At 39.2% G+C, this 15,479-nt stretch overlaps 1 protein-coding gene across 14 annotated transcripts in view; it reads right to left on the bottom strand.

Moving 5' to 3' along the window:
- Nucleotides 1-15,479, bottom strand: part of slit2 (slit homolog 2 (Drosophila)) — a 135,936-nt gene that overhangs the window by 29,682 nt on the left and 90,775 nt on the right. For 4 of the 14 annotated variants that reach the window (XM_047365234.1, XM_047365225.1, XM_047365222.1 and 1 more), the window contains exons 5-17: nt 12,693-12,764; nt 11,830-11,901; nt 10,883-10,954; nt 10,515-10,678; nt 10,373-10,384; nt 10,001-10,139; nt 8,291-8,362; nt 8,053-8,124; nt 6,185-6,256; nt 5,796-5,939; nt 2,966-3,129; nt 2,593-2,616; nt 472-489 (exon numbers count right to left, since the gene is read on the bottom strand). In XM_047365234.1, the coding sequence (XP_047221190.1) occupies nt 472-489; nt 2,593-2,616; nt 2,966-3,129; nt 5,796-5,939; nt 6,185-6,256; nt 8,053-8,124; nt 8,291-8,362; nt 10,001-10,139; nt 10,373-10,384; nt 10,515-10,678; nt 10,883-10,954; nt 11,830-11,901; nt 12,693-12,764 (1,097 nt within the window). The remainder of the gene's footprint in view (nt 1-471; nt 490-2,592; nt 2,617-2,965; nt 3,130-5,795; nt 5,940-6,184; nt 6,257-8,052; nt 8,125-8,290; nt 8,363-10,000; nt 10,140-10,372; nt 10,385-10,514; nt 10,679-10,882; nt 10,955-11,829; nt 11,902-12,692; nt 12,765-15,479) is intronic. The other 10 variants (XM_047365228.1, XM_047365224.1, XM_047365230.1 and 7 more) reach the window with 6 other exon arrangements.

The raw sequence follows: 15,479 nt of genomic DNA on the forward strand, positions 1-15,479 counted from the left end.
AAAGGAAGCAAAAAAGAGAAGAAAGCAGAATTGTATATAATAATAGACACTAGAAAGGACAAAAATTCAAGGGAGAAAAATACAGTTAATGTATTAATATGTAGCAAAACATTTAAGATGAAGAGTTAAAACAGGAAGAGATTATGGAAAACAGGAAAGTGATATTAAATAAAGGCATAAAGGGTGTTAGAATAAAACATCAACAGACAAGTTCAGGAGCAATGGGAACATGAACAGAGCAGCTATTAAAGAGGAGTGGGAGGAGAGTGACAGCAGCAATACAAGAGAACCCTGACTTCTGGGTACTACATACACTCACTGATGCCATCATACAGATACAGAGACAAGAAAAATACATGAAACTCTCTAATGTGGAGGAGTCACAGAAAGGTCAAAGGTTGGAGGTCAGCTCTGGGAGGAGAGGTGAGGGACTTGGACTTTGATGGACAGTCGTGTGTGTTTGTTACTTACAGCTGACATGGTGTACTCCTGAGTGTGTTAGAAAGGCAGTAGAAAAAAGAAACAGGGATTTGACTCATTTTTTATATTGGAGGAGGAAAAAAGTGATGGAAAACGGTGTGGAGAAAAAAACGCCAGATTGTGCTGGTTCTCTCTCCCAGGCAGAGATTCATTTAAAATAATATAATGAGTTGTGAATGGTAAGAGTCATGCAAGCTGTACACATTTTCCTAAGCCATCTTTCTAGAAGCCAAACAGGTTTAAACCCTGTCCTGTGAGTCTGTGACTTTGAAAGTGCACCAGAAGGAGCCAACTGTGCGAACATTAAACTTCAGCCACTTTGAGTGCAGAGCACCTGTAAGCCGTGAACATATTGCAAATTAAACTCGATGATATTAGATGCATTGATCTGAGCTGCAATACCAAGGTTACACCGAGGAATGGAGCATGTTTATTCAACTTAACAGCCTCACATGTTGTTAAATTATTCAGCGTTGCCCCCTATGTGGTATCTGGGCTTTGAAACCTCTGTCCCCCTGGTGAGCTTCGGAGTTAATGACTGCAGTATGCGTGCGCATTCACACACACAGACTGTGTCTTACTCCACACACACCCTGCCGCTTCAGTGTGCGGCTGTGGTAATGACCGCCTTTAGTCCTGCTACTGATCTCATATGCAAGTCAAATTTGCATATTTCTCAACACCCCTACGAGCGCAGTGACTGTGTGACCTTTTTATGTTCTGCAGTGAGAAAAATATACACATATGCTCACAGACACACCCAAACACATCAGCTATTGTTAGACTTGATAACACAAAAACATAAAAAGAAAGAGAAGGAATAATACTGACTGGTTTACAGTGCTTTGCAAAAGTATTGATTTCCCCTTTAACTTTTTTACATTTTGTCCTGTTACAAACACAACCTTCCATGTACTGTACTGGGAGCTTCACTAATAGACAAACAAAATCGTGCATAATTAAAAAGTGGAAGGAAAATTTGATCTTTCAAAAATGACCAGCGTTTTGTAGAACCAGCTTTTTATGTAGTTATAGCTGAAAGTCTTTTGGGGTATGTCTCCACAAGTTTTGAACATGTAGAGATGGCAATTGTTGCACTTTCTTCTTTGCAAAATAACTCCTGCTCAGTCAGATTGCATGGAGACCAGCTGAGAACAGCAATTTTCAAGCCTTGCCAGGAATTCTGTGGATTTATGTCTGGACTTTGACTGGGCCATTCCAACACATGAATGTGCTTTTATCTAAACCCTTCTATTGTAGCTTTGGTTTTATCTTTATGGTTGTTGTCCTGAAGGAAGGTGAACCTCCACTACAGTTTCAAGACTTTTGTGGACTCTAAGATTGTCCTGTATTTAGCACCATCCATCTTCTCATCATTAAAATATTTTGTTTTGTGTCCCCAAAATTTCGATTTTGGTTTCAACTGACCAGAGCACCTTCTTCCACATGTTCCCTGGTTCCACCATATGGCTCATGGCCAACTGTAAACAGGAATTTCAATTATGACTTTCTGACTTCTCTGAATAATGCTAACCTGAACAGTGCACAGCTGTATTTCTACTGAGATTAAACTGCAGAGGAGCCGACTGTATTCTCTATTTGCTTTTGAAGGCAGCTGGATAAACTGGACATGATTTATGGGTATTGCATTGCAAAATGACTAAAAGCAAATTCCTGCAACCCTTTTGAAACACCTTCAACCTCACAACTATGCACTACTCTATATCCGTCTACCACATAAAATTCCAATAAATACACTGAAGTTCTTGGTTGTAATGTGACAAAATATGAAAATGTTTAGGGGTATAAATACTTTTGCCATGTATATTGTCAGAGTACATATTAAAATAAAATTTAAACTTTAACACAGGCAGGCAATCAGACAGTGAACTAATCACCCTTTTGTCAAGGTTATGCTAACGTACAAAATGTAGGTGCAAGTATAAGAGTGTGATTATCCTGTGTGTGGTTAGATACGGTGCTTCATAAGTAAAGTTCACAATGAGAAGTTGATGAGATGATTTGGCTTTAAAAGGTGTCAGTCAAGGCAAACTGCAGCGGGTGAGTGTGGTGAAAAAAGTGCAAAACCCACACATGCTCGATGTACAATACCTGGGATGAAATACTGTTCTCTAGCTAATGGAGAGACAGATCAGCAAAAGAACAAAAAGTTAGACTTCAAGAGAAGGTTCATAGTGTACAATCTGCTATTTGTGCACGTAGAAGTATTGAAAATAGCCAAGAAAATACTGAAGTCAGGGAATTTGTGGTTAGTAGAAAGATGCAGAGGGAAAACCCCAGCAGGAATACACAGAGTGAAAACAGGGAGGAGGACTGTTGGTTGTTGATTTTTTTTTTTTATGTGTGGGGGTTTGGGAGTCCATCTTTGGATTATCAAAAAAACAAAAAAAAAACTTTAAGGCACACGTCAGCGTGCACATTTCTTATATGAGCATTACATTAGGGCTGTGCAAGTGATTTGTACCTGAGCAGCGGAACTTCTTGCTCTTGATTTGTCCGATCCGCTTGTTGGCGAGCCGCCGAGGGCTGGTGCAGCGGGCACCGCTCGTCTCGATGGGATTGTCTTGCAGGTAGTCAGCCAGCCACTTCAGATGGCAGTCACAGATAAATGGGTTTTGAGCTAAATGACTGATTTACCACACAGACAAACATGAAAACACAACAATACAGAAATAAGATGTTGAAACAATGTACAAACATATATATGTATGTATATATGTACATATATATGCAGTCTAGATTTTCCTTTATGATTTCTTTATTGACCACATTGCAAAAAGCAAAAAATGCATAAGAGGCAGTTAAAGCAATGCGCTTTAAGTGGGGTTGTGTGAAGTAAATATAAGCAATCATTGTGCGACTAACTGAAAAAGCTGGCACTTAGAGTGATGTTAATTTGGAAGATTAGTCAAACATACATCCTGCCTGAGAGGAGTGACTTTTCTGAAACAACCCAAAAATTAAAAGAAGGGTTCCTACAAAACCATCAGATTTATCCAGATTCAGCCTGTAAGACTTCTCAGTCCTTCACAGTCATTTAAAACCGAAAATACAAGCGCTCACCGTGAGCTTAATACTGATATGTGAAAAGCGGGTACATTGGAAGGAAGAACACAAAGAAAGAAAGAAGAACACGAAAAGAAATCGAGGTAGGACACAACAAAGAAAGGAGGGAAGGTTAAAGAAAATGGACATATTTAAAGAAGGGAGGCAGGACACAAGGTAGGAAAAAGGGAAAGAGGGTAGGACACAAGGAATAAAGGAAGGAAAGAAGGATACAAGGTTTGAAAAGAAGGACACAACAAAAAGGAAAGAAGGCAAGACACAACATTCAGAGAAGTAGAATAGGAAATAAAGTCTGAAAATCATAACATTCCCCAGCTCATATTTTCTTTTTTACACTTGTCCTGGGCAGAATCAAATTTCAGATCTTTGCAGACTGCAAAGGAACACTGTAAAATGATTAAAACTGTTTAATGAAACAATCTGTGTGCTGTGGATATTAACACTTTATACCTTTTGCTTCAGATAATGATTTGTACTGGGTACACTTAATACATACCTTTTAGTTTTTAGGGTTTTTATAAGCTAATTTTAAATCAGTCATTTAGCTGAACTTTACATTTATCACAATTAAGATGTTTTGGATAGTAAAAAAAAAACTTGGTTGACTCCTCTATGAAACTGAGATCACTATGGCTGCTGTCTACTGGAAAAAAGACATCATAACCGGTTTTAATTCCCAGTTCCACAATAATCATGCAACCACAAAAACCCTTTGCAGATCACTTGGTTGTTTACATCATGCAATTCAATCTATGGAGATCTTAATGCTGCCTGTGCTTTCAGAGCTTGCAGCAGGAAAATCAAAAACCAAAAATACTTGCAGCAAAGTAATAGAACGAAGAGACTGAAAAAAACCTGACAACTTTAAAACTGTGTGCGACTTCAGCACCACGGACAGTGAATCTATCAAACATCAGCAGCAGGTAAAAAGGACAATATTAACTGACTTAAATGCCACTCTTTTATCCAAAACCCTGAAAGTGGAAGGGACCCTGATTTGTTACATAAATCAGGGTGATGTGGGTGTTTCATGTTTGCAATAAGCAAGAAGCTTTATGAATTATGTGGTAGAAGATAGAAGGCAAGACTGGGGAATAAGTATATATCAGAGAACCAAAAATCTAAGAAACCTGTTGCTAGAGTTGTCTATTAAGGTTCTGAAAACAATAATAATCATGGAGCTCAAATATTTTTCTTAACAGTATTTATTAAGTTCAGAAGCTTCCCTGCACCTTCTGCTTTATTAAGGCTCCATATTGTGTGCTCATTGCTAATGGTACATAGTGGTGTAAAAAAACGTGTTTTTGTCACATTTACATGTTTTAGATAAAACAGATTCTAATATCAGACAAAGAAAACCTGAATAATTAGTAAATGCAGCTTTTTTATTGATGCTTTTATTTAATAAAGGAAAAGGATGATCCAAACCAAGCCTAATCTGAAATGTAACACCCCCTAGTAGTATCATGGCCTGGGAGTGGAAGCGTTCTGCTTCAGGCCAAGGACAGCTTAGTCTCTTTGTCTCTAGCAGACTTGTTTTATACAGCAGGACAATGATCAGAAGCAAACCAGCATGTCCACCTCTGAATGGCTTATAAACATGAAAGCTTGGGAGTGGCCTAGTGAAAGTCCAGACTTAAGTCTGATTGTGATCTTGTGACCTTAAACAGGATCTGCATGGTCAAAAACCCACAAATATGGAGGGTTTTCAATCATGCAAAGAAGAGAGGACCAGAATTCATCTGCTGCGATGTAAAAAACATGAATCTTTTGCATCGCTGTAGAGGAATGTTGCTCATTGCAGGTAGTGGTTGCTGCCACCAAGGGTGGCACAATTAGTGATTAAGTCTAGGGGGCAACTACCTGTTCACACAAGGTAAGGTTGGTTTGGATAGCTCTGTTTACCCTTTTTTTGTGGCTCTAGATGCCTTTAGTTTTCCAGTATTTTTTTTTTTAAAGTAGATTGATAGAAAATGGGTGTGGGGAGAGGGGAAAAACATGAGGCAAATGTTGCAGGGGCCGGGACTCAAACCCGGAACTGCTGTGTCGACGACTAAAGCCCCTCTACATGGGTTGCGTGTTGAACCCCCTATGCCATCAGCGCCATGCCTACCCTTTCTAAATGATATAATTTGAAAACTGCATGTTGGATTAATTCAGGTTTTCCTTTAAGGAGGCAAATATTTTTTCACAACACTGAATTTGTGTGTTTGTGTGAGAGTACATACAGTGTTTGTATTGCCCTTAGTGAGGAGAACGTTCCCTTTGCAATAGTCTGGAGCTTGTTGTCATACAGAGAAAGCAGATTGAGGTTGTGAAGGTCCTGAAATGCGTCCACACGCAGACATGCTATCTTGTTAGCATTTAGCAACCTGAAACAAAGAAATAAACAAAATGATGGTATAAAAGAAGCTTATCTTCTTATCTTCTTATCATTCCAGCACATATCTTTCAGATTCTGCAGGTCACTGATGATGGCTTTTAGTAAAGATGTCTCTTCTCAGGTGGCAGTGTTTGAGGCAAGCATTTTTCAGCTGAATATCAATGAGATGCAGATGTGACCATTAAGCTGAACCTAACTGTGTGTGTGTGTGTGATTATGTGTGTGTGTACTCACAACAGCTGCAGTGAAAACAATCCCTCAAACAGTCCCTTGGAAATCTCAGTGATTTTGTTCCCATAAAGGACTCTGCAGAGAGCAAACATATCATTAATTAGACATGACTAGAATCCAGTAATATCCTTAATACCCTTACAAAACTCATGCGTTACCCAACCAGCTCTGTTTAAATACCACGTGTTTTCAGTTAAAGGTGTTTTTGCAGAAAAGTGTCCTCAGGATATTTGCATACATGCAAAATATCCATAACATTCAGAATGACAATAACTTTTTTATGTGCAAAGTTGACTTTTGATGTAATATTTTGTTATTGAATGAAAACTGCAGATTCCATTCAAATCTGACAGCAACAACAGCAAAGATCATCTCTTACTGTAAGACACTGATTTTAAGATGCCTGTGATAAAAAATTCCTGCTGTTTGCAATCAGTTATGGAAAAGATGAGCAATAGAAATTCGGTAATCCACAAAAATATTACAGTATTAGAGAAGAAGTACTACTTTATGTTCCGACTGTGTACAAAATAGAGTTTTACAGCAAACAATTTTCTGGATAGAACGCAAAACAAACAAAAGGTGTTGTATGCAAACGAAGGACAAATTCCTAATCTGACTATAATTAGATTGCATAAAAATGAAATAGATGTTCTAATTTTAATTAGGACTGAAATTGATTCTATATAAGTGGATTTGAAATTGAGCTGTTTGTTTTGTTTTGCCTGCAACCATAAAATACCATAAAAATAACTTAGAAGTGAAGTTCTTATAGTATTTATATATTTTGAAAAGACTTTAGACAGTATCATGTTCTATTATTTAACCAGTATAAATACATTAATACCTCAGGGACTTCACCTAAATGCTACAGTGGTGTAAAATAGAGCTGCTATGTCTGCGGATGACTTGTAAGGCAAAAGGTAACATAATGTGGATTTTATTGTTTTTTATGTTACATTATTCCTTTACATAAAAATATCAGTCTGTAAAAAACATTAAAGCTTTAAGAGTAATCAGTTGGGATTGATAAAGCAGTCTGAAAAGGTACTGAACCTGTGCTTCACTTTGTGTCAAACCTCTGGACCCAAATGTATAACAAGTTATCATCATGCTTTCAGTGTATGGCAAAGTTAAAAACTATAACTTCCAGTTTGGCTTCAGGTACAGTGTGAGATATATTTGACCAAAAAGGTTTAAAACCATCAGAGCAGAAACTCAAACAGCTCAATGCCGCTTTCCCCAACAAACACCCACAAGTTATCAGTCATCTCCACGCTGAGCTGGGTGGTGTTTGTTGGCATTCTGGACACAAGTATTACAGGTTGGGCCATGTTTCATTGAGCTGAGTGGATTTCCCTGAGAAGCCTGCTTCAGTTCTATCTCACAGACACAAAGGTTTCTGTCTATCCACACCCACAGAAATAACTTCCTAGCATCCTCTCGACCCACCTACTGATACAATATAAACACTCAGAACTTTAATATGTAATGTTTCATTATGAGTAAGTGTGTCCCATTCTGTATTTGACGAATTATTGATGAGGTTACAGGAGCTTTCATTCAGCAGCTCAGTATTTATTCAACACTTTAAGGTAACTCCATGATAAAATAACTTTTCATCTCTCAAAGAACCTCTTTAGCTCCTTTAGAATCTAAGGCAGACAGTTAAAACAGAGACTCACATTACAGAAACACTGTTACTGCGGTTACTGTGTGGAGAAAGTCATGGCAAGCAGGTGCTATTTTTTCTTCCTTTTTTATTGTGACCATTTCATGCAAACACACATTTGAGATTTTTCATTTTAAATACACTTTTAAGACTTATGGTTCTCTGATAGTTACATGCAAACGTAAATCAGAATACTTACAAAGAGTTGAGGGAGCGCAGACCCTGGAAGGCATCTGAAGCTAATTCTGAAATCTGGTTGTTACTCAAATCTCTATAAACATAATAAGTAAATAAAAACATGAGCAAAGAAAATGAAAACCAGAAGCAGAAGAACACAATGACAAAGGGTCAAAACCAACCACAGATGCAGCAGCAACATAAAGTTTTGGTTTATGGTTGACGGGCTGCAGCATAAACAGCTCTTTTCATCTACTCACATTCTGCGCAGCTTCTTATAAGGAGAAAAGGCCCCAGCTGGGATCACCTTGATGGCGTTCTGCTCCAGTCGTCTGGAAACAAACACACACTCAGGCCATTGAGAAGAGACATTAACATTCTCCTATCATACACTTATCTATGCTGTATTGCAGACTGCTGCTCATTCCCGAGGGCTCTGCCTGAGGGGAACTTTTCCAGATAAAACACTTTGATGACTGTAGCTGCGGCCTGTCACATGTCTCTGATCTTTTGCCCTCTTTAACGTGCGCAGTCAGACGGGCACACAAACATTTGACGATCTGGTTTCTGTTTTATCAAGTGCCAGTCTAATTCTCCATCAGTAGGCTCTACACAAACCAAACCGGGTGGTGAGTGTGAACGAAGGGAAAAAACGGGGATGGAGTAGAAAAAACACAGAGGTCATTCAAATGTGAAACCCTCCCCTTAAATCAACACAGTTTTAACTTGCTTTCTCTACTTTACAATCTTCTGTGGCAACTAATTGGTTAATTTTAGTAACACGCTTCTTCACTGCTGAGTTGGTTTGATCCAAACAATTAAACCAACTCAAAAGTGATATTTTATTAAGCTGGAATTTGCATTTCCAGGTCTTAGTTGATTGTCTTCTTAAGTTATCTGATTTAGATTTAGTGTTTAACCCTTTCTCTCTTCTAGACATGGCAATTGACGGAGCTTTTACTGTAACTAATTATATGTGCTCTCTTTCAGACTCTAACCTTAAAAACTGGCTCAGAGTTTATCTGTTCTTTCTTTCTAGGTGAAACGACTAAAGGAGCTACATCTATTAATATTTACTTTTCCTTCCCATAGAAAGTACTTCTGGATCAGTGCTTCTTTGTTCTTTTTGCATCTCTGCTCTGTTCTCTCAAACCCCCAGTCGGTCGTGGCAGATGGCCGCTCACACTGAGCCTGGTTCTGCTGGAGGTTTCTTCCTGTTAAAAGGGAGTTTTTCCTCTCCACTGTCGCTACATGCATGCTCAGTATGAGGGATTGCTGCAAAGTCAACGCCAGTGACTGTCCACTGTCTCTATATGCTCGTCCGGGAGGAATGAATGCTGCAAGTCACTGACTGGATGCAATCTGCTGGGTTTCCTTAGATAGAAAAACTTTTTATCCAATTTGAATAAAAAGCTAACTCCGACTGCACTGTTCAATTGTTAGGATTAATTGGAATGTATGTACCTGACTGTTGTGAAGTGCCTTGAGACAACGTGTTGTGAATTGGCGCTATATAAATAAAACTGAATTGAATTGAATTGAATTTCACTTTATGGCAGTTCTCATTACTTTTCAAACAGCCTTAATTACTTTAACCAAACAAAACAAATGTGCAGGCTCTTCATGTTCACCCTCTCTTATTCTCAGGTATCAAAATAGTTTTGTTTGGGAGCTCAGATTAATCTCTAAGTTATTTTTTCCTGCTTCTTTCTTTCTTTCCTCTTCCGGTTTCCTTAAGCAGGAATGCACTGCATGACCAAGCTTTCTCATTTCACAGGCGTGTGCTTTTATATCACCCCACAAAGACAAACAGCAGCAGTGAAACAAAAAGGTGGAAGAACACAAAGAAGGGGTATTGAGGCACAAACTGTAAAAGAGCTGGAGAAATATCACTGCACCTAGTTTTCTGAATGAGTGCAGTGTGTGTGGAGTGAAGCAGATGTGTGTGCACTTTTATCTGCATGTCTTACATCTCAGTAATGGTTTCAGGCAGGTTGGTGGGTATTTCTGTCAGACCCTTTCCTCTGCAGTCCACAATGTTGTTACTGCAGGTGCAGGACTGTGGGCACTGTAACACACTGCAGGAGGAAGATGATGACGACTGATGACCTACACAGAGACAAGGAGCCAGCATTATCCGTGGATAAAATGTTATTATGCTTCATGTAAATCCCAAAAGGCAAAAAGATCCAGGAGTACAAAGAATTCAGGGAAACAAAATTGCGGCAAGTCCAAAAAAGTGAAGGAAACATCCTGTCTCTTTATGTGACCTTGTCTGTCTGTGATGTCATTTTTAATCATAGCTTACAAGCAAAGCCATGCAAAGCAGGAGGAAGACTTACCTTCTTCTGGATCTTGACAGGCATGAGCAAAAACACAATGAGAAGAAGCAAACAAGACGGAACAGAAGGTTTTCTGATGTCAGAAGAGCAAGAAGAGGAAGACGTCAAAAAAGCAGACAACAAAGCAGTAAGGTCAACCTACCTGTACACACAAACTCCTTCTTCTGCACCTCAGCCACATTGTGCCCCCGCAAATGAGGAGGGGCCATGCACTGTGTGTAGAGGCCCAGGCGGGGGCGCTGTCGCAGCCACTCGGACAACCAGGCTACATGGCAGTCGCAATGCAAGTTGTTGGAGTGAAGACGGCTGGGCAGAGGTGAGGCAGAAGGGAGGGCAGGGGAGGGGATGGGATGGTGACACGGATAGAGAGTTGAAATAACAGATATGATGGGGAGACACAGGAGCAGTGAGGTAGAGGAGAGATTAAAAATTATTTCAATGAGCACAGATGAGAGGAATCTCCTCCCTCTGGATTGTGATGTATATCAAATGCTAAGCTGGGCCACTTACAAGGTCCTGAGTTTCGGCATGTGGTTAAAACTGGCGACAGACAGCCGGCTAATGTTGTTATTGTTCAGTGTGCTAAAGAGACAAGGGCAGAATACACATTATGCTCACGTACATGGAATCTAGAATACAATGAAACTGCAAAAACAAAGCAAATGTTCACGTTAATATTTATAAAACCCTTTGTTTAGGTGGCAGTCCAGAAAGTCCTCAAACCTTGAAGATTTAGCCCTACCTCTATATTCGTAACATTCACCTCTGAAAAAAAAAACAAATTTAGCTTGACAAATTTAATAAATGAAAAAAAGTAATCAAGTTAAACATACATCAGTGAACAATGAGTGTTAACTAAGGTCTTATTCATTTGCTGCTTTCAAACAGCTGGAATTTCATGCAGTTGTCAAAATGGTTTTGAGTAGTAGCTCTGAAGGCTTTCTGAAAGTCTGTCAAAGTTTTCCTTGAACAATAGCTGCATTTTCAATCATTTTCTCTGTCTATGTGTCACACATAATAAGACTTAAGAAGTCCCAAATGGAGGACAGTTGGGAGCAAGGGACAAGATACAGAAAAAAGGCCTCTGATGAAGAGGAGACAGATGTTGCTTTGTAATTATTACGACACATGAAACATGACACAAAAGCATCTGACAAACCAAAACTGGTTTTTCTCAATGTTGCAACCTTAGCCTTGAAACTCACAAAAAAGGCTAACTTCTTTACACTTTAAGGGGCAATAATGCCACAGCCAAAGCAATAAGAAATTGTCCTTTCCAGGGGCTGCAGAGGCTCTGCAGTGTTTAAAAGGTCAACAAGAACGTTAGTTGTTCCACATCTCAGTGTCCTTAGTGCTGCTTGTTCACAAAAACCCTGGCAGTTGTTTGTAAGGTGACCCGGAAAGAAAAGAAAGAACAAAAAGTAAGAAAGTAGGTGACTGAAAGAACAAGTACTCACAGCACTTCCAGGTCACGTAACGCTCTGAAGGCTCCATCTTCAATGCAGCTAATGTGGTTGTAGTCCAACTGTCTGTAAATACACAAAGACAGATAAGACAAAAAGTCCAAAGGGAAACTGACTTGGTACAGATGTTTTAGAACAGTGACCCTAACCCTGTCTACATGTATAAATAAAATATATCAATTCCCACGGACTTTCTCTCCTCTCTTCCTGTCTCCTGGGCTCTTGTTGGTTCTAAAATAGTTGTCTTTACACCCTTTCGTATTTCCTGCTCCCTTCAATATGACATTCAGTTAGTACGTATTACACTTTACCTCATTCCCTCTCTCTCTCTCCCTTTGCTCACAAAGGCTTTGCTGAAACAATTTAATTAAGACACAGGAACTGTAAACCATGTGCTGTCACCTGTATTCTGACACACATGCATAATTCCCTGTCCTGTTACAATAATTGCACGGCATTTAAAAAAAATTATCTGATTGGGTGATGAAAAAAGCCCAGGAAGTAGTGAATTGGTAGATGAATCAATATTTATAGAAGTACTGCTGCGCAACGAGTGAAAAAAATAATTATTATGACTATGTGTCTAGCAAAACAACGACTGAAAACAGTAAAATGCCAGCGAGGCAACACACACACACACACACACACACACACACACACACCCACTTACACACATACACAGCTGCTGACGAGCGGCGGGTGCCAGTCAATACGGCAGGCAGGAGACACATGACATTTAACACAATGAAATATTGATGCATGGCTGAGTGAGTGCTGCGCACATTAGCAGACATGGTGAGGAGCAAGTTACAGATGTGCACACACAGACAGTATGATGGTGGTGGAGGGCCACTTACAAGTTCTTGATTTCCACAGCTCCCCTGAAGGCTTTCCTTGGGATCCCCTGGATCTGGTTTTCGCTCAGGTCACTGGACAAAGACAAAGAAAAAGAGTGGAGAGGAAGGGGGGGTTCGGTGAAATGATTTGGCAGGCAACTAAGTCAAGCTGTCACAAAGCCACTTGCTTTGAAGTGCAAGTACTTGATGTAATCACCAAAATGCAGCAGGAGTACTTCAGAGCCAGACAGATCATTGGCAAAATTGAGGTCGTTCCGCAGAGACCCCTCACTTCACAAACTACATTCATCCAACTCTGTTTATCTTCCATGTCTCTACAGCCAGCTGCAACTCAACTGTGCACTTTTACCATCCGTGAGACAGGTAGATTAGGCTTTAAATCTAACCTGTAGGGGGCACTGCGGACCTCCGCTATTGTCGTAGTTTCTTGCTTTTTCTCCAATCACTAATCTTTGCCACTGTTTCTCCCCCTGCTTTTAAGGAGTAAGTGATGGATGTGAGTGTGTGACCAGGAGCGTTGGGGTTTATAGAGCTTAAAATTTCAGCCACTTTAACTAAGCTGCAGCCTGCATGACTCAGAACACACATACATTTACACACTCTCAAAAATAAACACCCTCAAACATACAAACAGGTGTCCTGCAAACTAAAACAACTGTAGTGCATTGTGCCAAGTAAGGTGCCTTGCAAATGTATGCACACCCCTTGAAATTCTTGCATTTTGGCATACTACAACCACCATATTCAGTAGATTTTATTTGGATATAATGTGATAAGCCAACAGACAGTAGTGCATATTTAAAAAAGCAAACAAACACAAAAAAAAACAAACTATTAAAAGTATGGCATATGTATTCAGTGCCCTGAGTCAAAGCTTTGCAAAATAAATCATCTTAGAGATTTTTGCCCATAGGTTTTTGCGAAATTGCTTAAAACCAGTCAGTTTGGATCAAGAAAGTTTTTGAACGGCAAATTTTAAGTGTGACTGCAAATTCTCTGTTGGATTTAGATGTGAGCTATGACTGAGCCACTCCAACAGCTTATGTTTAGTGTTGTTGTCTGGCTGGAAGATGAACATTGGTCCCATTCTCGAGTGTTTTGCAACCTCTAACAGGTTTCCTGTAAGGATTGCCCTTTATTTAGCCTCACCCATCTTCCCATAAACACTGACCAGCTTCCCTGTCCCTGCTGGGGGAAAAACATCCCCATAGCATGATACTGCCAGCACCATGTTTCTAATAGCCATATGAGAGATCTAATTTGTGTTTGTCGCTGAGGTAAAATAGGAGTATGGGGTTGAGGTCCACTGTCAGAACTGCAGTGTACTACAGAATGTTACTAGAAGGTACAAAACAAATGAAGTCAGAGAATTTCTGCAAAGATTACATTTAGACTTGTAGAGTGAGAGATCTTGATTGTGTGTCTCTCTGATATTATTTAGCCATCTCCTGACAGAATGCCTAACCTTTCACCAATGACCTTCTGGCTCTTGACCTCGTCTGTGGCCTTCAACAATGGTAATCAGCTACCAGCTAATGCCCATCCACATTCCTCAAATTCTTAACGTTGTGATCATATAATCAACACTGCAGGTATTGTCAATCTGTCTCTTCCTTTCTCCACCTGCTGCTACTACAAACTTTATTTAGAGCAAATTTGTGCTAAGAATAAAAGAAAATATTGACGTCAAAAAGCCTCAGAACCATAAGTAGTAATTTTCCTTGTTTTCAGGGATCATCCTTTGAAAGAAACCTGCATTCTTTCATAGACCAAAAGACTGCAAATGATAAGTTTAGATTAAAATCGGAGACTTCTGCACAAAAAAGCCATGCAAACAAAGTGTATCTTAAAAGCTTTCTTGTTGTGTAAACTCTTGCAGTCTATTGCAACATAATGTAACTGAAGATCAATAGGAGGGGACTTAGAGGAAGTAAAATATCCATTTATCACTTGAAAACTCAATCATATCTAGAGTATATAAGCATTAAAACGGATTGATGTGAAGAGTTTCAGATTTTTGTATTTGAGTATAATTTCCAATTTCTATCCCATCAGTTCCAACTGAAACTCTACAGACTATTGAGTGGTTAAAAAAAAACCCAAAAAAAACCCACTGTGTTTCAACTTCACCTACATGTGGTGGACTAGAGACACACAAAATTATGAAAATCACGAAAAGATACAGATACAATGATTAACCTCCAGATTGACACACAGAGGCGCTTTAAGAAAGTTTTGTAAAGGCTGGCCAGATGGAAGCAGCTATAAACTTTGGATGAGACACAAAAACCATAAACTGCTACAGAATTTCAGGCATTTTATTTTGGTATGTCATTATCAGGGAGCTTGAAGTTTAGATCTTGATATTTTTGGTTCTAGCCGCTTTTATTTTAAGTAGAAACTGTATTTGCCCCCTTACATACTTTTTCTGTTTATGATGTTTTTGTCCACCCTAAATGTTTTAAGACAAATATAACTTAAATAAATACAAAATGCAGTTTTCAAATGATGCTTTCATTAAGATAAAAAAGTGCTCCAAACCAACCAGGCCCTATGTGAAAAAGCAATTATTACCTAAACCTAATAGGTGGCTGTGCCATCAAGCATTTGCAATAACTGGCAATGAGTCCTGGAGGGTTGTTTTGGTCCATTCTTGTTTGCAGAATTGTTTTAAGTCAGACACATTTACAAGCATGGAAGGCCTGTTCAAGGTCATCAAATAGTTTATACTGTCTTATAGAACAGGGTTGGCTTGGAAAGCAGTCATACTCCATTTAGCACTGTCCC

The sequence above is a fragment of the Girardinichthys multiradiatus genome, chromosome 5, assembly GCF_021462225.1.
Source record: "Girardinichthys multiradiatus isolate DD_20200921_A chromosome 5, DD_fGirMul_XY1, whole genome shotgun sequence".
Taxonomy (NCBI): domain Eukaryota; kingdom Metazoa; phylum Chordata; class Actinopteri; order Cyprinodontiformes; family Goodeidae; genus Girardinichthys; species Girardinichthys multiradiatus.